The sequence below is a fragment of the Suillus bovinus genome (genome assembly GCF_016758785.1).
Source record: "Suillus bovinus strain UH-Sbo-P2 chromosome Unknown EDB93scaffold_117, whole genome shotgun sequence".
Taxonomy (NCBI): Eukaryota; Fungi; Basidiomycota; class Agaricomycetes; order Boletales; family Suillaceae; genus Suillus; species Suillus bovinus.
In genome coordinates, this window is record NW_024542173.1 from 5,731 (window position 1) to 27,532 (window position 21,802).

General features: G+C 47.9%; 6 protein-coding genes across 6 annotated transcripts; 5 read left to right on the top strand and 1 right to left on the bottom strand.

Moving 5' to 3' along the window:
- Positions 1 to 3,234: 3,234 nt before the first annotated feature.
- On the top strand, positions 3,235 to 3,456 carry EDB93DRAFT_1095484 (uncharacterized protein; the record flags this gene model as incomplete). Its single annotated transcript, XM_041446693.1, has 1 exon — positions 3,235 to 3,456. A coding segment is annotated over one exon (222 nt), but the record flags the coding sequence as incomplete, so codon positions are not given.
- Positions 3,457 to 5,578: 2,122 nt separating this feature from the next.
- Positions 5,579 to 7,879, top strand: EDB93DRAFT_1108692 (uncharacterized protein; the record flags this gene model as incomplete). Its single annotated transcript, XM_041447873.1, has 8 exons — positions 5,579 to 5,746; positions 5,794 to 6,006; positions 6,057 to 6,464; positions 6,519 to 6,911; positions 7,015 to 7,176; positions 7,489 to 7,547; positions 7,705 to 7,729; positions 7,871 to 7,879. 8 exons carry the CDS (start codon positions 5,579 to 5,581, stop codon positions 7,877 to 7,879), a joined length of 1,437 nt encoding a protein of 478 aa, XP_041301708.1.
- Positions 7,880 to 9,331: 1,452 nt separating this feature from the next.
- Positions 9,332 to 9,764, top strand: EDB93DRAFT_1095475 (peptidase family C50-domain-containing protein; the record flags this gene model as incomplete). The annotated part of the gene is made up of 3 exons (XM_041446691.1): positions 9,332 to 9,495; positions 9,551 to 9,645; positions 9,670 to 9,764. Coding segments are annotated over 3 exons (354 nt in total), but the record flags the coding sequence as incomplete, so codon positions are not given.
- Positions 9,765 to 9,859: 95 nt separating this feature from the next.
- On the bottom strand, positions 9,860 to 11,638 carry EDB93DRAFT_1265774 (uncharacterized protein; the record flags this gene model as incomplete). The annotated part of the gene is made up of 7 exons (XM_041454239.1): positions 9,860 to 10,018; positions 10,077 to 10,271; positions 10,471 to 10,642; positions 10,942 to 11,025; positions 11,058 to 11,174; positions 11,382 to 11,487; positions 11,599 to 11,638. 7 exons carry the CDS (start codon positions 11,636 to 11,638, stop codon positions 9,968 to 9,970), a joined length of 765 nt encoding a protein of 254 aa, XP_041301710.1. The 3' UTR covers positions 9,860 to 9,967.
- Positions 11,639 to 15,280: 3,642 nt separating this feature from the next.
- Positions 15,281 to 16,056, top strand: EDB93DRAFT_1056926 (RTC4-like domain-containing protein; the record flags this gene model as incomplete). Its single annotated transcript, XM_041444766.1, has 2 exons — positions 15,281 to 15,762; positions 15,813 to 16,056. Coding segments are annotated over 2 exons (726 nt in total), but the record flags the coding sequence as incomplete, so codon positions are not given.
- Positions 16,057 to 19,415: 3,359 nt separating this feature from the next.
- Positions 19,416 to 20,954, top strand: EDB93DRAFT_1108696 (uncharacterized protein; the record flags this gene model as incomplete). The annotated part of the gene is made up of 2 exons (XM_041447874.1): positions 19,416 to 19,756; positions 19,811 to 20,954. The coding sequence occupies 2 exons, from the start codon at positions 19,416 to 19,418 to the stop codon at positions 20,952 to 20,954; spliced, it is 1,485 nt and encodes a 494-aa protein (XP_041301712.1).
- Positions 20,955 to 21,802: the final 848 nt, after the last annotated feature.

The window sequence follows — 21,802 nt, forward strand, 5'->3', positions numbered from 1 at the left end:
GTACTCCTCCTTTGCCGTAGCAAGGATCCAAATGTTGCGAAGGGGAGTCTTCTTTGTCTTCGTGGTCTCCGTCTTGGAGGTTCCATCCCTAGTTAGGGGAGTAGTCGAAGGTGAGGTTCTCGATCAGTCTGACCGAAGAACCATCGGCCGAGTATTCTATAAGAATCTCGTCATCAGTCAAGGGGTAAGTCGCGACTTCCTTGACTTCGGGTAGGGGTTCGATCTTCCCTACCCAGACGTCTTCCATGACGTCAGTTTCTTGAGGCATTTCGAAATGCTTTTCTTCGGCGGGTACCTCCTTGGCAGGTTTTGCCTTCTTCGTCTTCTTTTTCTTCTTCTTGCGTCGAATTTCTTCGAGTACGTGTTCCGTACCCAGGGGGAGTGACTTGAGAGGTTTGAAAGGTGCCTCTTCCTCGTCCTCGATCATTGGTCGGAGACCTTCGAATCGGTAGGGGGTTACCCCGTTCCTTTTTCGAATCTTGTTGAGTAGATTCTCAACGTGTCTGGATCTGGGTGTGGGGAGCATTGTGATTTCATTGCGTCCCCAATCGATATCCGGTTTCATGGCGGATAGCCAGGGTTTCCCTAGCAAGATGTCGTCTCGTTCGGAAAGTCTAGTGACGTTAAACTTTCCCCACATAGTTCGTCCGTCGAGTCGGACGAAGAGTATGCAGTATCGGGTGACCTTCCCAGCAGTGGATTGGCTTCCATCTACTGTAGTGATGCGGAAGGGTTTCTTCAGGAGGTGGGTTCTAATATTGTGCTTCTTTACGAAGGTGTCACAAATAAATGTTCCCCCAGCCCCTGAGTCGATGATGGCTGTTGTTGCAACGGTTTTCGTACTCGTGGAAGAGAAAAGTGTCACCGGGACACGGAATTCATTTTCTTTTCCTACAGTATGAGTACACAGGATATCTAAGGAGGGGACGCACGTTGCTTTTGCGGTCCTCCGCTCTAAAAATCCTCTTCTCCTTGGAGCCTGTTGGTTTCCATATCGTCCTCGGAGGTTTCGTCATCACTGCTGGTCTCTACCAGTCGTTACCGGAGTCTTTCCTTTGGTATCTTTCTTCTCTCCACGTCGTATCTTCGGGTGGAATCTGGGATCGTTGGCTCTGTGGCCATGCTCTTTGCATGAGAAGCAAAGGCCCTTCTTGTAGCATTCGTCTTTCTCTGCCTGAGAGAGGGTGCGGTCTACGTCCATAGCGTTAGGGTCTCTGGACGATGAGACATTAGGCTTGGGGTAGTACTTGGAACCGCGAGGGGCGTATCGGGTGTGTTGGTTGCGGGAGTTGGCAGAGACGGCCTTGCTCCTGCGGTAGTTAGCGTCGAGCTGTACCGCAGAAGTGTACCATTTTTCGATGGTGTCAGGAAGTGTCTCCTTCCTGTAGATTGCTTCGCGAAGGCTTGGGTTCAGGCCTTTCTCAAAGAAGTGTGAGAGTGTCACGCCTTCCTTGATATTGGCGATGGTAGCCAACGTTTTGAACTTCGAGATGTAGTCCGTAACGTTGTTTCCCATTCTGAGTTCGGCGATTTCGGTGAGGGCATTCACCTGCTTATCAACGGGTTGAAATGCAAGGTTGAATCCTTTCTCGAATTCTGCGAACGTTCCGAATTTCGGAGGGTTGGTGCTGAAAGCTTCGCGATAGAAGTTATCAGCCCATGCTTTAGCGCTGTTCTTTGTCATTAATGACAGGGCGACGGACACCATGATCTGCTCGCTGCAATAGACGGTGGGGTTGATGAGGAAGTACGTCTTTAAGCTGTAGAGCCATCGTTGTGCGTCGTCGGTGTTCCCATCGTAGTCCGTTGGTGACCCTGCTTTGAGTTCAGGGGCACGAACTACGACGGCGGTGGAGGAGGATGATGGGTTAGACATTCTTGTCTTCGGATTGGCGCTAGTGTTTCGGGGAGGTACTTCGTCTGGAAAGTCCTCTTCAGAAGTCGGAGTGTTTCCTAGATCTTCTTCGTCGTTCAGTCCCTCGTCTGAGTGGTACTGCTCTGTCGGTGAGGTGGGAGAGCTAAACTGTCCGTCTACCTCTTCTTCGTCAGGATCTTCCTGATTCGGGTCGCGCTCCCAAGAGAACTTGCGTGTCCAGGGAGTGGTCGTCTTGTATCTGTTTCTGTCCTCGATAGGTGTCGAGGGCTAGAAGGTAACTTGAATCTTTTGTTACGACTTGGATGGTATCTGTTGGCGACGCTCAAACAGAGCTTGTGTCGTCAACGGTCTGTGGACGTCCTTGGGCTAGCCCAAGGTTAGGGGTCGTACTTGGCGTGTCTTCGGCAAGTACGATTTAACGCCTATGTCCAAATCGGGTAGCTTATGTCACGCGGGTGCGAGACGATAAGCTATATCGGCCTAGGCTTACGACACCCGAAGGTTAATCGTAAGGATCGTCGTTAATTAGAAGGACAGAAGTCCGACTAGTTAACAGGGGCTTTGCTCGTCGACGAAGTCGATGAGTAAAGATCGAGACTATAGGCTTATCTGCGAAGAGCAGATAAGAAGATAGAATATAGACTGCTGGCGAGGCAGAAGGATCACTCTGGTGAGAGTAGGAGGTCAAGAACCAAGTAGATTCAAGTTAGGGAATATGGTACATGGTAGCGAGTTTATATAGAGGGCAGGAGACGTATTAGTGGGTGATAACTCGTACTACCGGGAGAGGCAATCGGTAAAGGGTAAGACCATAATAGGAAGGCACGTTCGATCTAGGTAGAACGTGCTGGATAAGAAAGTGAGTCAAAGATCAGAATGAGAAGTGAAACACGCAGGGACACGATCGTGCAACTGCGGATCTAAGTATAAGTCGCATGTGCGACTGTGCATCGAGTCAGAGATCAAGAAAGGGAAATAGGGCAAAGGGGATGCGTCATGCATCGTGTCATAGGTTACCATCCGGATGGTAAGGGCAAGGGGACTGTCCGCAGGATCAGTCAGGTGGTGAAACGGAGCATGGGTATGCTTCGTCAGCAAAAGGATCCGGCCAAATGTACTGGCTTTGCTGAAGCGACAGGTAGAGGGCGAAAGGGAATGCGAGGACGACGAGGATGACAAGGGTAAGGTCGGGGTGAGGGTATGATGCGAGGGCCGATACGAGGAGGATCAAGAGAAAAATAGTAGGGGCCCAAGCGTCTAGATGTTCTTGTAACAGTGACTGGTGAATAAGCTTCTGGTTATCGTTTGGAAAGATGTACTGATGATAATGTCTCAGGAATCCCCATGCTGATCTTTAGGCTCAAGATTGTGCTCACCGTATCAGCCAGACAAAGGCTGTCCGAATCCTCCATTTCATCACAGAGAAGAGTGTCGAAGAAGCTATGTATGCTCGTGCGCGGTACAAGCTCGATATTGACGACAAGGTCATCCAAGCCCCTCGTTTCAACAACAAATCAACGCAGGAAGAGCAGGAAGAATTCCTGGTAGGTGTTGCAGCAGCTCTCTCGCATAACAAATAGCTAAATGAGTGGTATGCAGTGGTCTGAAGAGCTGCCTGAATGCTATCAGACAGATGAACCGTTTGAGCCGAAGGAGATTAATGATGCTTTCCAGGGCCGTGGTCAGCGTCGTCATAATGTCGTCAATTATAACAACGGTCTTAGCGATGAGCAGTGGGCGATGGTACGTCCAGTAGGATGTCGCGATGCATGCATGCTGATTGGGATGTTAGGCTGTGTAGGACAGTGAAGATTTGCAGGAACTCGTCAATCATGCCCGTGGCAAGAAAGAACGACGCGCTGCCAACAAGCTTCTCAAGGAAACCGATACACCTGGTCATAGTACTCCAGCGTCAGACTTGGGTGTCGAGGTCGAGATTTCACACTGGGGTATGCGAAGGTGCGTGTTTATTCTACATACTATACATTGATACAATGCTGATGGTGAATATTTGCGGGTCAATGTCACGAAAACGACACTATCAGGACCAGGTAAGTCTTCATTGATTAACAGACATCCTAGGACTCACTTTAGGCTGGAATCACGAGCGACTCGTTCCGTCTCGATTCCTGTCGCCGATCCACCCCTTCACCCTTTTCCAAAGGCCCTTTGGCACCTCCACATTTGCCTCGGCCTCCTCTGCTTCCGCCTCAGCCCGAAGTGCCTCATTCGCCCTGATCACAACATTGATCCATTGGCGCTTCCTCCCTCGCACGCTATCACTGGCAAAAGACTTTGAAGCTGCCATTTACTTAACGCGATCTCGTCAATACATCATACTTATGAGTACACTTGCACCACTTACTGTAGTTTTGTGCCTTGAAATAAATGTGTGTCCTGGTGATGCTTATCTGCACATTATCGCGCTTGTTTGTCACGCGCTTTCTTTCGACTAACACGCTCAATCAAATAAATGTAAATAAGTGGTAAATAAGATTTATTGACCGGCGGCAAGTCTCGAAAAAGGAAGTCAAGAAATGTGGGAATTTACTGATGCGGGTCGCTGATTTGTCAGCGAGGCCAGGTGAACGCGCGTTTTACATGCCTGCGGTACAATAGGGGAGTTCAAAGTTAAATGCTCAACGCCCAAGCCTAACGCCCAACCTCGTGACCGAAATTCGGTATACCTAGAATAAATAGAAAGCACCAATATGTGCAACAATACATCCTATATATGGTCTTGCGAAGCATCTTTTGTAGCAGACAGCTCAGCGACAGTCAGAGTCAACTATATAGATTGGGTATACCTGTAGCAGACAACTACATGTGATGTTAGATACGTAGGTACTAAGTAATAGAACGATGCTAACCTCAGCGACAGTCGGAGTCAACTGAGCAAGCTGATGTGAAGAGTGACGAAAATATGTAAGTAAGCAACGGTACCGAAGGACTACAACGAGCATCTAATATGCAACACTCCCCCTCAAACTGAGCGTAGTCCAAGGGCAGAGGTGAAAAGTGCTCCGAGTTATCAGTGGGGTCATCTTGGACACCCTCGCCAGTTGCTCTGAGCCGACGTGCATGGCGTTTGTAACAATTGACAAGACTATCAGGTAGGATGAGCCACTAAAGAGATATGCAAATTTGAGGTGGGTCACGTACTAATCGAACCATTTTTTAACATGGTCACCAACTGAGTCAGTGTTGAGGGGCCAGGGCATACAAGTCTGCAAGGATGACAGATCCGATGCGTTTGAAGACTGCAGTTTCAGTGTCCTTCGATGTATTCTGTTACTGATATTTTCAGCGCAGTTGAGATGTAGCGGAAGTGAGCTTACCTCGTCCTTCCTTTTCCCAAGAAGTGTCTTCCTGCTCTGATTTCTCGGCCTCAGCAAGGAGTTTCCAGGTAAGAATTCGTAAGATCCGTAGTCCGTTATATATCAGGGATGGCTGGTCCGGTTTGTTTCTTCCCTCGCGCCATAGTCCGAGCAGCCGAAGATGAGATAGAGAAGCGGGGACGGGTACTGAGGAACAGCGAGATTCCAGTAGAGCGGGGCGATGATGTAATACACTTGTAGGTTTATTTCGTATTTACCTCTATTTACTCTAGGTATACCGAATTTCGGTCACGAGGTTGGGCGTTGGGCATTTAACTTTGAACTCCCTAATGAATAAAACCAACTTTTCTTGGACGGTCTCACAATGCCAAGAACCAAACAGACCGCTCCCAAATCGACTGGCGGGCTCGCCCCTCGAAAGAATATCCAAACCCCAGCGTTCGTAATGAAAAGGGACACAACTCCGCCACAAATTCTTCGTGAAATGGTGCAATCTCACCTGGAAATTCAATCGGGACCGCCACACAATGATGTGAGTGGCACTTCATTCAATTGACGACCCTCTATTTATACCCACAGTTTTGCCTGATCTGCCAAGATGGCACTTCCAGTAATGGCAAGGACTCCCTCTATGCATGCGAGGAGCCTGGCTGTCTACGCGTTATGTGTACTAGATGCATGTTACTTCCGGCCAGCCACCTACACCTCATTGAGCAACCGGGTGTCAAGTTCCGTTGCGTACACTGTCATACACTCTTGGACAAGAGGTCTGGTGATCTTACGCCGTTCTACGTGAGCCTAATTGTACATGGTCTTGTCATTCACTTCATAACAACGCTTAGGGATTTTTCAAGGATGGGAACCCCGTTTTACCATCATTCATACCCATCGTTGGACAGTTGCAGCTATCTCGACGTTCTCAGATATCCGCGAAGCCCGTCCTCGTCATTCACTTCAAGCTTGTGGGTTTTGAGGCCACTGCGAGCCCGATCGACATGGTTAACTCGTATCTTTCTTCTTTCTTTCCGAATGGCGGCCTTCGCTTCATTGAAGTTATTTTTGACCTTGGCACCGACGCCAAGATTATAGCCTATTCCCAACAGTATGAGAAGCTCGCGAAGGAGGTGATGGATGACTGTAACTACCAAACTATGTGTATCGCGATCACCGATCACACAGACGACAACACTGGCGACCCATTTCTTGGATACTCCCGCGGATCTTCCTATGTTTCTGCCACCGTTCCTGATGTAAGTCTACTCTTGGTTGCTTGCATTCTCGCCGTCGGATGCTTAATTTTTCAGTTCATGAATTCGTTACTTGGCCCATGGGGGCAGCTGATGCAACGCGCGGAGAGCACCACCCTCTTTTTTCTGGGTTGTGGCGCCATTATCACCCAACCAGAAGGTTTTCGGGGCTTGCGTTCGTCTGTCGTCGATCATGCTTTTTCACATGCAGTCGCGTTTACTGCCAAGCACTTTCATCCTTGCCTCGCCTCCCATTTTATGGTATCGTTCGTGCAAGCCGTCATTGTCGAAGGTTTTGCACTGCGTGAAGCATTTCCCAATATACTTGACCAGTCAGGGTTAGGTATGCACACGGACGTTCTCTTGATGACCGCAACACCTGAAGACACGGTGCCGCTTCGAATTACCCGTTATAAATGGGCTCACGCCTCTATTCGTCCATGGGGAAACGTACTTCCTCTACAGTGTCCGCAATGTGGGATTCCAGTTGTGTGGGAGCGAATCCAGGCCGATTTTTCCCAGAAGTATATGGTCTTTCGATGCCCATCTGTAGGCTGCGGCCGTACCAGTACCAAGAGAGGCAGATTACCCCGCAAGAAGTTCACCTGCAAGGCCCCAGAAGGCTCAACGTTACTCCCAGGGCGAAGACAAAATGCCTCCTGGTTGGAGATCGTTCTTGACTTCTGCAGGAATGATGCTGAGACAACCTGACATGGTATATGATATCTTACGTTTCTATAGAAGTTGTATCCCTCATGCTGTATCTTTCCTGTTACATTCCATTGAAATGCAAAGGTTTCGAAATTAGGCCTCGTATTACTCTTTCCTTAGCCCGAGTGGAATGCTACTATAGTATAGTACTACTGGCTGCACGCCATCACTTACGCGACTGACTTGCTCTGATCATTGTTGATAACCGTCCCTCGCTGGCTGTATTTATGCAATTTCACAATTTTGTTCATGAACCCCAATATTCTAATAAGCTATAGCGCCAGCTATTGGTTGGTATGCACACTATACCTACTAGATTCAGCCAAAGAGCTCAGAAACATATCCGAACGGAATTGGTCGTAGACGCTATGCAGGGTAAGTTTCCCCATAAGTGGATGCTCTTTTCCCTGTGAACGACTCAGCTATAAATCCGAAATCCATAACAAAGTCTCACCTTTATGTCTTGGGAAGTGGACAAAGCCATAAGACGCTCTATCAGATCCTTGATCTCAGCATCTCCATCATCGTGTAGTAAACAGACTGCAGTTTACCAGTTAGTAAGTTCAAGGTTTAAAAACAACGCTCCTTACTATGGCGACGGAGAATGTCAGACAACAAGGTAGGGACTATTGCTTTCTGTCCGGCGGCAGCTAAGGTAACTTGTGGTGAGAGCGTTACGCTGTATTTACGGCGACTAGAAAGTTTGATTAAAGGAAGTGCATTGAAACGCTAGCCAAGACTCTCGCCTGCCGTCGAAGGACCCCAACATTCCCTCGAGTTCACCAAGCATCGCACATGCCACCTCATAGAGGTCCCTTGCGTCCTGGGTTTGCTCATTCAAGCGATTCCAATCTCCATTCAGCCCTCTCATATCAGCTGCATCCACACCCGGCAGATCCTGTAGCAACTCCGCAGCCTCGACCAAGCAGTCCTTTCCTGCATCTAGCTGCCTCTGGTATAACTAGATCTCACCCATGCGCATCAGTGCACGAGCAACCATGGTCGGGGCATTAATGGACTCGGCGAGATCCTGTGTTTGCTTAGAAAAATACTTGACTTCGCGGGAAGAACCACGAGTGAAGTAGGCATGAGTGAGAGTCAATAGGGTTGAAAGCAGTCCTTCAACCATTCGACACTCTATGACGTCCATAAGACATTTCCGACTAAATAATTTCGAGTGGTCGTTGGACCGAGTATCGCTGGAGGGTGACGATTCTGGAGGGGTAAGCCTCGAATGGATATGAATCATCGGTTGCCTTGGTGGGTTTGGAGGAAGGCTAGCTTAATGGAGAAAGCGTGTCCACGGTACGATTCCACAGTCGCAATGATTGCGACATGTACTCTAAAGCACCGCCTGCGTTGTTCTGATGGAATCGAATCAGAAAACGACATGTGATGAACGACCGAACTACAGACCCTAGATTATTGGACAGCTGCGGAGACTCTGCAAGCCATCGCTGCACGCTCGAGCCGTCCAATACGCAGCCTTATGCGCTCAGCGGTCGGTAGAGCTTTTTCTTCGGGCGGAGAAGCTTCCGACAAACACATGGCTTCACAGTAGAAGGAAGCACTGAAGAGCAAGATGTCCAGTCACAATAGAACACCCTTAGCGTAAAGTGATCTCACCTTTCAGGAATGCTGTTTTCAAGAGCCAAAATTTCCGCATATCTTAGCTAATAGCAAATAACTGAGACGTGCTTCGTCGGAAATATCACTCGATTTCAGGACTGCTGAACTTCGCGCAAAAATAGAATTAGCACGCTTCGGTTTGCCCAATTTAACATACTCCGACGCGAGATCAACGCATATAATGATGTATACTGTTCAAATAGCAACTTCTAGAAGACATGATACACTCACGATCAGTGGATGCGGCCCACGCTCTGGCCCCTCAAGACCGGAATATATTCCCAAGGAACGCCCTGTACATTGTGGTCCAGGACGAGGAACATGTGGGGATCGTCTACCGGAGTTGAGTTTACCTTCCCTCGTTTGTTCTTGAAGGCGGCATGGCTTGAGCAAATGCGGAGTGTAGGCTGGAAGGGAGTCATTGGACGACCACCAAGCGAACAGCAGTTCTTAGATGCCCTCGCGCGGAAAGATTTAGTAGCGTGAGTGACTCTTGACTAATTGCTGCATCGAATCTTGATGATTTTAGGTACTTCGGACACGGCGGAGGAGAACAATACGTGCGGTCACACAAAATCCGTCATTTGCCGCGCTGTGCAACGACAATGCTGTGGGGGTGCTCCAGCGGGTTACTGAAGGAGATGGGTGATTTTGACAGAGTAGGCACCCCATTTAATTATATGCTTGCTGGATGGTACGTCGTAAGTTCATTTTATCCATGCTCCCTGCTCAACATCCATCGTGCATAGCCCTTTACTGGTGGCGAATCTTTGGGATGTAACTGACCGCGATATCGACAAGTTCTCACAAGCAGTTTTTGACTCCCTGAGATTGACTCCGACTCGTGGAGGAGAGTAGGGTATGTCAGCAGTCACCGCAATTGCACAAGCCCGAAAGGCATGCAAACTCAAGTATCTCACTGGGGCAGCACCAGTTGTATATGAGATTCCGTCCTACCTATAATAAACAATACGACGCACTTATGCACTCCATGCTCCATTTATATGTATTACAAGGTTGATGACGAGGGTGCAATATCAAGCTGGACATGAAGCCATTTCGCCCAGGCATGTATGACTGACTAGTTACAAGGATGCGTGACCATGGGGTTCAAATGGTAGCAAGAGAGCAATAAAACCAATGACGATGAAGATAGCTCCTGAAATTCAGATTGGCACAGATGTCGTGAGGTTCGCGTACAGAGCAATGATCAGGGCCTGTGCGGTAGATTAGAGAGTAGCAAGACGCACTGCCGTGAACAACAAATAAACCCACCATGACGCCAAATATCCTATTTGCAGCGGCCACGATCGCGTTACCAGTTCCACGATCTTTGGTAGGAAACAATTCGGGTGAAAGGGCATATAAGACGCCGTACATGACGTTGCTCGTGTAGCAATAACCACAATTCCAACCAAGGAGCGCATTGAATGTGCGTGCGGTGGCCCGGGAGATGGGCCTCGTACTCATCTTTGAGCCGAAGCAGCGTCACTATTATGTCTGCACTCTCAACGTCCACAACGAGCGTGGTTTTACCCTTAATTCTAGATATCAGTGTTGATTCAATGCGGGAGAAGCACGCTGAGCCAACCTTTCTAACCCTCCTGAGCACCTTATCTCCACCCTCCCCAAACAACATATTCCTAAGTACCGCTATCTGTGTACTTACACCTATCCTTGAAGATATGCCTATGCCCACATGTAATGCGACTTCATCAACAACGCTCGCATTTTCCACGTTCGCATGCGCAGCTCCAGGTGAGAATGCAGTAGATACGCCCTGCAGGAAGGTCCCGGAGGGCGCCGTGATGGCCGTTGTGACGCCATCGCGATAGGCTAACCTGCAATCCAAAAGGTTAATTCAAAAATGCAGGCCCAAGATGAAAAGAATACCCACAGCAAATTCTGACCACCAAACATGAGCCCGTCTTGTGCTCTCATGATCGTGTCGCCCAATATGACAGGGAGATCCCCATAGAGAGGGTTATAGACGCTTCCATCGTTCGTGCTCGGCTCATGCCTCATCCCCACCAGCCCCAGCGGCGCCAAAGCTCGTTAGTCCAGGTGTGATCGTGCCGCCCTCAAGGTCCACGATATCGACAGCCCCTTCTGCAAAATCCGAGCATTGATCAACACACACCGCTCGGCCATCTCCACGCCCACTGATCCCACCTTCTCAGAAATACGCGCCACCCCAGTCGAGCCTCCACCTCTCATGTAAAGCCTCGAGACGTTCACGAATAACGCCACTTTTACGTTCCGAGGTTCAAGATGGGGAGAATACCCTCATGCGCGACGGCTGCCACCTTCTCAGAATCGAAATCGGGCGTGCGTGGGGACGTGGTGGACCCCTTGGCGACCGGGAAGGAAGAGCTAAGGGATACCATCAATATAGACCCGAGTGGGCGTTGCAGCAAGTGAGAGTGGATGGGAGGACCAAATCACAGTATCTAGTTCCGATTAGACAATTAGACGGATCTTTCATATATTCAGACTGCGAGCATAACGTACCGGCATCATATCCTGCAATCCAACCGAAACCTAAGTTCTTAATCGAACTTATACAGTAGTCTCACATACCTGCTTTGAGCATTCCAATCTGATGGCCCATCCCCATGGCAGTAGCAGGAGTGAGCTTTCTCAGCTTGGTCTACCGTTTGTATAATACGCCGAGACTTGATGTGAACTGACCAGAGTTTGTGTTGTCAACACCAAGCACGATTATGAGTAATAGTCTGACTTAGCTGAAGAATGCGTACGTAGTGGGATGTCGAAACCACTCAGGCAGTTTGCTTACTGCTTTCAGATGCGACTAAGACATGGATGGACAAAGACATCGTGGCAGAAAGAATCGAGCAGTGCCATGAATTAGTCAAAGGAACGGCAACGTAGCTCTATCGATTTGCAAGGTTGTGAGGATGTCCTAAACAATGAAGACCTAGTAACTGACCAAAGCAGAGTCAAGTGTTCAAGGGTGACTGTGACTGTGACTGTTGGATCTGAGATTGTATGCCTGGATTCTGGTGCCAGAGTCGGCGCTCCAGAGCACGTTTCATGACTGAATAGAAAGGGACAAGAATGGATGACTCCAGGTCAACTCCAGGTTATAGTGCACCCCGCGTTTTTGAGCCGGCCAAATTTTCTTCTTGTCCAGAAGAAGTGTCATGGATAGAAGTTCTTCAGCCACAACAAAGCAGTACACGGAACGGTCTCCTCCAGAAAGGCGCTTCTAGTGTTCAATTGACCTGCAGCGAGAGAGGGCGGATGCAATGAGACTACGGTTTCAGTTCTTGGCTGTGCCACCGAGGTAAGTTCGAAATATGCGACCACCACTGACAAAGATATTGCCTGGATTCATATCTCGATGAAGAACGTCTTGCTCCACGAGTCTTTGATGTCCTGAAAATGTGATGATTTAGGAAGGTGATCGCCGCACTAACTGAATGATGATGAACCTCTGAGTGCAGCGAGAGACCCTAAAATGAAATCTTGTGTCAGCGTCGCACAAAGGTCGTCCCACAGTTTTCAGCGCGAGACGATAGAGGACGGGATCATCGGGAACGCCAGTGTTACCATTGAGAATGAGAGAACGGAGGATGCCGACCGTAACGCGAGTAGTATGGGTCTTCCTTCCTAAAGGAATGCAGACACCATCCCCAAGACTGAGTTCAGCAACGCCTGGTAAAGATGGCTTGATATGCCAATAAGCATTGGATTCGCTTTCACGAGTTCGTGACCTCCATAAGGTTTTCAAATTTACGACTTCGTTCTTCTTTGACTTGTTCTCAGCCAATACGGCTTGCTACGTAGCTGTACTGCAACCCAGCAAAAATAAAGAAAACTATATGGGTGGACCCTCAGTCTTCCACAGACGCGTATCACCAGCTGCACCCATGCCAACTAGGAAGGAGGGATACTCGAGCTGGTAGTACGAACGTCCTTCAAGCAAGCGAGTTGACCTGTCGTGTGTTTATTTATATCTTGTCATATCTGCTGTACTAATATGTTATGATATGAAGTCAGTCAACACATCGGTTGACCAATTCCGTTCGGATATGTTTCTGAGCTCTTTGGCTGAGTCTAGTAGGTATAGTGTGCATTACCAACCATAAAGAACTCATTATTTGTGTGCAGCGATCGCACTACTGATGGGCATGACAAGCGACCGAGCGGTATCGCTTACACCTTCGACTCAAGATATCTTGAGTACTCTGGACCAAGCAGAGAAACTATTTTGGGCTGACCTTGAACTTGGGGGAACGTCCCCCATATCCGCGAAGCGACTATAAACCTTGCATTCATGAAAACACTTTAGACATCCCTTGGAAAAGAGGAAAAGGATTGCTGCGCGCCTTCTTGCAATTTACCTGATGGAGCCTATCTTGACGCTGGACTAGATGCGTCATCTGCAATTACTCTACGCCGTGAAATGCTAGAGGCTATCAAGTATAAATTCCCCAGCGTGCAATTCGACGACCTTGAATGGCCTCTTATGACGCCCAGCGGTTCCCCGCTGCCTCGGAAGAGACCATCTAATCTTCGGTATTTGAGAACCTCCAGCACTGAGGAAGCATTTGACGATGACGATGACTCAAGCTCAAGCATGAAGGCGTACTGAGATTCCATTCGTAAGACGTACGCAGAGCAATCTTTAGACACTTCCTTGCTATCGAATACGGCCATGTCACAGTTCCCGCCTCATTGGACCGTCGTCTATGTCAGCCTCACACCTGACAAGAGTACCCTCTTGATCTCTCGGCAGAACATTTCTTCCGAGCCGTTGATGTTCTGTGTGCCTCTCAAAGGCCGCCGCAAATCGGACGGAGAGGGACACCTCATGTTTGACGATGCGGTAAAGGAGCTCGCTGAAATAATCCGCTCAAGCAACCAAGGGACACGCAACGCGGTCAACGTACCTAACAGTTGCCCAAAGGCCCAATAACATCGCACCGTCTAAAAGCCTACAACCGACAAGCAGAAATCGCTTTCTCGAAATACGAAAGGTTGTTGACTGTATCGAGGATAATTGGTCAAGCATGCCATGACCAGACAGCCTTTGGCGAAGAAAAGATGCCAGAGACCCTCCAATGACTCAGGTGGAACTGGCGGGTGCCCATGTGTGCTCTTCGAACGCATATACCCACCCTTTCGATTCCTGTTAAAAAAATCAAGCCTGTTTATGAATGATAACAATACCACTTACACGTATGGCCTTGGGAGACAAAAAAATTGGCGTGGGGAGGCTCCATAAAAATGATGATAGTACAGAGGGAGACGACATTGTAGTAGTAAGAAGATAAGATGAAAATGACTAAGTCGTACGACTCAAATACAATGTTAATGACGATGTCATGCCACACCATCACACATTGTGTGAGAGTTCTGCAAATACAATGCAATGTGCGCGCGATACGATGCGAAGCTTCGAAGGATCGGAAGAAACGATGCAAAACGACAAACTGTAATGTAAGGACGATGCAAAGTGACGCAAGGAACGACGCTAAACAATGTGGCTACAATTTGCTTTTCATAATCTACCCTATTTCACCCTATCAACGACGTTACAATCAGAAAATAATCAGATCCCATCGTGCCACGCCATAGTGGGTTTTCACTGGGAGCGCCGAGTTCCGATTCGCGGCTGTTGCTCAAGCGCTCACTCTCCGGTAGGCTCCGAATCGGCACCTGCCCTTTCAATGATCTTACTTATAGAAATGACCTCTGATATAATGACGCTAACACCTGCTGCAAAATGGAAAGGCTTGAAGGCGAACTGGCGAGGAAGAAAGTCAACATATTCACTGACATCCACCAGAGAATGAAAGAGCGTCCCTTCTCTCTTCAGTCCAGCAAAAGTCGAAGCCATGAAGGCCTCCAATCCTCCTCCGCCCCAAGCTCTGTATTATCCCAACCAGAGCAAAGCAAGTCCATGAGCAGCAAAATAAAGCCTGCCGTGCTACATCCTAACATCACAAATCTGAAGCCAGACACCCCTAGTAGCAATGACGTTCCATATCACCCAAATTCCCCCCCGAAAACATTGCCCGATATCACAAGGAAGGAGGAGTCGCAAGAAGGAGATACTACTGGAAGCTTGCGTGCACCAACACTTCATCAGGACGAGGACCATGAAGTTGCCATAAACTATCACAACAATGCGCGGATCAACGTCACCCTTAGACCATTCCCCATGGATTTGCGGGATCTCAAGACGGCATATCATTCTGGTGTTCATTCCTCTTCTAAGAGCATGGAGTTCAAGCGAGTCTTGGATCATAGCGATGGAGAATGCGGGCGAAATGTTAAGAGGCCCAAGGAAGACGATCCAAAGTAAATCCTCTTACCATCCCTGCTGTTCCCGAATCCCACCTCATAGTTTCAGCAGAAATTCGACAAAGCTGACCCTGGGAGATGAGGACTCTCGTATGTCGTCTTTTCATCATGCATATCCCTATTTAACGCCTCTACGCACAGTTGAAATAGATCAAGTAGTTGATCCGTCTATGTTGTGCCCATATTGTGATGAACCACTTCCATGTAATCCAACGTCACAACTGAATGATCTCTTGGCCACTGCGAAGAAGCAATCTTACGGAGACCCGCGTCCTCAAAATCCTTTTGGACTTAAGGCTCCTCTAGCAATTTATATCTCAGCCTGTCAGCGGCATCACTTCGAAACGCATTGGTTGCCTGAGGCTCTGGAGAAGGGATGGCCGCAAAGCATTGACTTCAAGGAGGTGCCCAAGAGAGTCAAGAGCATGAAGAGTGCGCTTGAAGATTTAATCACCGATGCTGACGGCTGCAGTGATAATGAGAGTTCGGTATATGATGATACCCGGAGTCCCCGAGCCCGATGTATCTTCTGGAGAGAACTCAAGAAGGACATCCAGAGACAAGGTAGTCGAACTACCACCGGTATGAAGGGCCAGTTTTCCACCTTCGAGAAGACTCAACCTGGATAGTAAGTGCATCCGATTCTCGTTGGTATATCCCTACTAAATGACGTTTTAGCTATGGTGAACTTGGCTTATCGATCATACACCAAACGCTTTACAATCTATTTCCATTTTCATCATTTGATACTTCTTTGATAGCTCCTCTCTCACCTGCGGAGTTTGTTCAATTTGTATTGATTCCCGAAGTTGCAGTACGGCTCATCATGCAAGACCTTCATCTTGACAGGGACGAAGCAATCATGACGCTACGTGAAAGTTCGCAGTATGGTGTTAGCATGTTCCCTGATGTTGGCTCTGGTAGTGCTGTTTTTGATGATGATGATGATGATGATGATGATGATGATGATGATGATGATGATGATGATGATGATGATAGCAACTATGAGAGCGTTGCAGATCGCATCGTTATGGAACGTGCCAAAGCTAGGAGGTTGGAGCTCCAGGAAGAGGAGAGGATCGAGGAGAGGATGTAGAAAGAATAACAGGCGGAGCTCAGGCTGAGAGGAAAATGACAGCACACCAGCTGGCAAAGCAGAGTAAATCGAGGAATTTGTAGCACGGCGGCCTATCTCCTGTGATGTCAATATGAAGCGAGCGAGCGATAAATTCGTCGCCGGACACAACTTTCCAAAGCATTACAATTTGCAGAATGGTAGCGGCCCGCAGTAATTTCCCAAAAAGTTTCCGTACTTATCCTGTCCCTCCGGAGTATGCTACAGTTGGAACTGCCGCATCTCAATGTCTTGTCAAATGTTGATTTAATAACTCAATCGGAGACCTGGGTGCGACGCCACTTTGTAGATTCCAATCTCAATTTTTACATGGAGGTTCCTATTTGGAGAAGTTAGAACGCACTAAACACTTCTATGACGCTCCAAAGCGAACTTTAATAATTGCGCGATACACACCATGAAGTGCGCGATACGCTTTGTGTTGAAGAATTTTTTTCGCTACTTCTAGTAAAATAGACGGCCGAAATCTTCGAAGCTGGGTTCTACAATCAGGTAATTGTCAGCTGTACAAGCAATGAGCTTTCGCTCATGATCGAAAGTACTTTGGGCTTTCACAACGAATAGAATAACCACCTGGCATTGGAGTCTACTCCTCCTCAGATCTCTTGTGCTTCGTGCGAGTTTCTGCATGCACTAGTGGTGGCCAGGTCCAGTTCTGACTCAACTGCGGTTTGAACCGGACAGTCTGATTCAAAGTGCCGAATCAGGGGGAATTGGAACTGAACTGTTCGTGATGTTGTTCTGACGTTCGCGGCCTCCATAGTTCAAAGATTTGCGGGATTCTTGAACCTCAGGCTGTTCCGAACCTCTTCGAAATGATTGCTGTGCACGTGCCTCAGGTACAACTGGAAGAATGTCCGTCATCAGAAAGGACCTAGCTGGTCCAACTTAGAGTCAAGTAAGTTTACTCTGCGGGACTTGCTGGGACTGACCCCGATTTCCCGACTTCGAGCGTTGTTCAAGGTAAATTTAGCTTAGGCTTCGTATCTTATATCGTTGGAAGATTTGGCGTTCTCTGCGTGGTATCCACGATCCTGATATCGATAGCCCATTCGTCCCACGTCGTATTAATTCCTGGTCTCATGATTATTTTATCAACAACACGAATATTGCCGTCTGATCTCTAGTCGTGCTCTACTTAGTCTCTTTTTTCTAGTAATCATTATGGAACTTCGATGGCTCATACCTCCTACCCTAACGAAACTCTTCCTGCTGTCATACAATTTAATACTATTGAAAAGTTAAAGTTTTGGAGCACGACACTTGTGGGCTATGTTTTACACTTTGATGTGTTGTGTCGCGCACTCAATGGTATATCGCGCAATTATTAAAGTTCGCTTTGCAGCGTCATATCTGTCAGGGTAGCGCGAGCGTGTTTCAATGACGTCTACGTCAGCAAAAGCTTTGAAATAACTTTCACAGTCTTCAAATCAGGATCGACCTCAATATTAATGGAGGGAGCTGATATCTAACACAGCGCTAATAACCTCAATTTTTGACACGCATTCTGCTAGCTTGGATCCTCCTCTCGGCACTCGGTGCGACATTCCAGCCCAAACTTCGAATTTAATTGTCATTGGCATTGTGCGGTGGATCGGATATATATGTAGGCGCCATAAGATCAATCAGCACCAACAGAAGGCACTTCTACTGGAGGACTGCATCTGCAAAACCACTGAAATGAACGCTTGATATAAGCGCGTTACGGACACTTACGAATGCTTACGACTTCAGTAGCGCACTCATGCAATTGGTTGAAATGCCTTTCAGTGTTATTTTATTTCGTCGTTCTCTACATCATCTGTCTCTAAGTAGTTTACAATCTAATATTCACTGTTTCTCGCACATGTTTTCGTGGTCGCAAACTGTGATTGCAAGGAGCCGTCGAGACGACTTGGGTGTATAACGACGAAAAAGGTGCGTGAGCCGATCGTGGCCACATTTGGTTCCCAGAAAGCTCCTCAAAGGCTCGTTTCTGTATTTTGGGTTTTCAGATGTAGCTTCAATCTTAGTTCTAGCTAGACTCGTATACGTAACCGGTCTGACTATACTGCGTCAATTTGAGATAGTGAGAATTTATATATGACGTAGTCAGACTAGTCGATCTCGGAGTGATTTGGCAGGCGAAGCGAGGAGCTTGAAATCTGGCAGATGCCGGTATGCCGCTTTGGGTATCATTTTAGTTCGCACAGTACATCACGCCGGAGCACTCAGGCTAATCATTGATTAGGGCAACACGTCTCGAGAAGTAATGACATGAGGCATCTGAGACGAAACAATTTCGGACGTTGATCCTTGGGAAAGAAAATCGGGTCGCGAGAAAGCCTCGAGAACTTGCTGGTGTTGTGTCGTTGAGAGGGCACTCGTAAAGTCCGTTGGGAAATTCTTAATTGTATCTCGAGCAGCGAGCGATAAAGGTCGTAAAAAAATCATTGTTGCAATATTGTTGAAACTTAACATAGCGTACGTTGCATCTCTTTCGCAGCTCTCACCGTACAATCTGAGCGAGAGCAAACGTGCTATATCATCGGAAACTACCTTCGGCACGACCGTCACCTATCAGATTTCAAACTCCTCGCTCCGCCCTGCCACGCCACTCCGAGATCGACCAGCCTGGCTACACCACTCGTTCATCCGTGGTAGTATACGTCAGGCTGGTCACGAGCCTAGATAGAAGCCAGAATGCTGGAATTCACTTTTTGTCCGTAGCGATCGGCCCGGGAGGCCTTACTCTCCCCCTTCCTTGTCATGCCTAAAAGGAACATAGCGCAAAGTTTGGATTTCTATTAGCGCCGCGCGAATTAGACATTGATGAAACTATCAAGAAAATCAGCAGGAGGAAAGCATCTTCTTGGCTAGATCTATAACTACCCGCCTTGAAAATCTCATCCTAGACATGGGTGAGCTCCGGGACGCGACTAGTACTGCACATGACACAGCCTAGATCTCGCTTGAACCCATTGACCCATTTATGGGTTTCTAGCTGTTTTGCTCAAGCCGCTCCGGGTCGTACAGTTATCCACATGTGGTAAGCTTGTTCTGTATTATTTTCTGTGCGGAACCACCTATACATATTCAGGCTTTCCGCTTAAATATATGACAGTTGAATCACTTCAAATTCCCCCCGGTCCAATTTTTTATCCCCCATGGACTACTTGGTTCCCCAATCATGTTATGTTGGTAAACTTCCCGTGGAAACCCTTTCTCAAATATTTATGCTAGCTGCACATGGTGCACCCAGCGAATCGCTTCAAAGTGTCGCAATGCCACATGTACTTGCATCTGTGAATCTGCACTGGAGAACAGTAGCGCTCTGCAATCACAGCTTGTGGTCAAGTCTTGTTATTGATCTTCAGAAGGTCATCCGCAAGCAAACCAGTGGGGGCTTGACACCATTAACCACAATGATCGCAAGATCAGGACGGTCCTCCGTGGATATTATTATCAGAGCTCAACAAGGACCAATGTCAGGTACTGAGGAAAGGATGTAAGACACATATTGATTTAGCTTAGTACGGCTGTTCTAAATGTTTGCCTTTAGGAGAAAAAAACACGACTTTACTAGAACAAGGTCCGAGTATGCCGACAGTATGCCCGCTATTCTCAACCTTTTATTGCCTGAGACGTATCGATGGCGTTCACTCGAAATCATCAGTGACACTTGGATGCCAATTTATAGCGCCCTCCAACTTCTCAATGAATACAGGACAGAGAGCTCAAGCGCTCTACGCCTTGAGTCCATAAAGCTCAAGAGAACCAACGACTACATTTCTCGCTACTGGCTCTTCTGTCCAAGCATAATGAAGATGGTAGAAGGGACCATGTTCGCTGCATTGATTGGAGCTACAAATCGAGATGGAGTCCCAGTGCAATCCCCCCCTCTTCCAAAACTGCGAAATATAACTCTATATGGCGTTCACTTGAACTGGACAAATTTCCTTCGCTATACTCTCGGCGCAACCCCTAATCAGTCACCTACTATCAGTAACTCTATCCAGGTGCTGGAGCTCTCCCATCACAGCGGAGAAGTCAGGCCAACGTCTGATGAGTTTTCAGGGATCCTTGCAGCTTGTCCTCGCCTGAAAAAACTTGTGCTTAGGGTCTCTGGCCCGCTAACTGGACTTTCAGGCCACGTATCACTTCCACAGCTTCAGGAGCTTCACTACGGACACTGTTGTATTGGAGATGACGTCGGGCTATTTAGTGGGCTTCATGCCCCCAATCTTGTCAAACTCTCTTTAGAGGGTCGAAATCTATCTGGTACCACATATTCGCCCAGCCAGGATGACGGTGAAGATGACAAAGCTGATGACCTTCTGGAATACTGTACAACTCATGCCTTGTTTCCAAAACTGCAGGAGTTGTCGCTCTACAACATCAACGTACCAGTAAAAACATTCGCTCTCCTCTTCGACACTATTCCCACACTCCTTCATCTGTTGCTGCATCGCACACCAAATGCACTCCCGGCTCTGTTACCCATCCAGAAGCTTTCGGCAGGTGCTGGTATACCCTGCCCCGCCCTTGAATCCATCCGCATCTTCCCAAATTCCCATAAGGACAGCCTTATTGTTACACTGAAGGGCCGCAGAAGTGCCTCCCGATTGGCTGACTCGGAGTGGCTATGGGAAGAGATGTTGGAGGGTGGAATAATCGCGTTTTCCCCTTGTTCAAAAGTTGCCTAGTCAACGCCGTAGTATCAGGACGTGCTTTGATCATAAATAATACGTCCTGAGCATGGTGGAAGTGACGATTTTAGGGGAAGCTTACGTGTCAAGTTTTATGTATACACTTTATAGGGGTTCCGTATAGTTAGTCCGCTATGCCACCTTGCAGGTCATATGGAATGCGACATGTGCCAATAATAATGCCCCTATGGCCTCTATAGAGGAAAAACCCTTATCGCGCTTTCGTAAATCGTATCATGGCCTTTGTGAGTCCTTTGAAATACGGAGTGCACTTCTTATAACCATCCTTTAGAAACATAGCGGGACCGTAGATTTGCATTGAAGAGACCGCCATTATAGCTCTTCTGAGATGTAATACGAACACTGCATTCGTAATAAATACTCGTAAATCAGAATAATCACGGGTATTACGCACCAGGCACGCTGACCGCCTGCAGCAACAGTGCTGGTTGAATCAACTGCAAGGATAAACGAGTTGTCGCAGTCATCGACATACGCAAGTCTCTTAGACTGCGCGTCCTACTGGCCTGGGCAGATGACATTTACACCAGTCGGGTCCGGGCCGATGACGAAAATCCAGTCACTGGATGGCGGAAGACGATTAGCCAAGACACAAGTTGAAACTAGATAAGTGATACGTCCTTGAAGAAATCTCCCCTCTATAAAAGTCTCGTATCATGTAGGTTTTGCCGATAAGTTGTTTGTGAGCAGCAGTGCGGTAATGATGCGAGTACCAGCGGTGGCTACCATCAACCAGGACGGTAAAATGAGAGAGCCGCTAGAAACAACTTAGGGAGAGTGCATAGGATTGAAGCAAAAGAGGAGGAAAACCCATGCAAATTCGG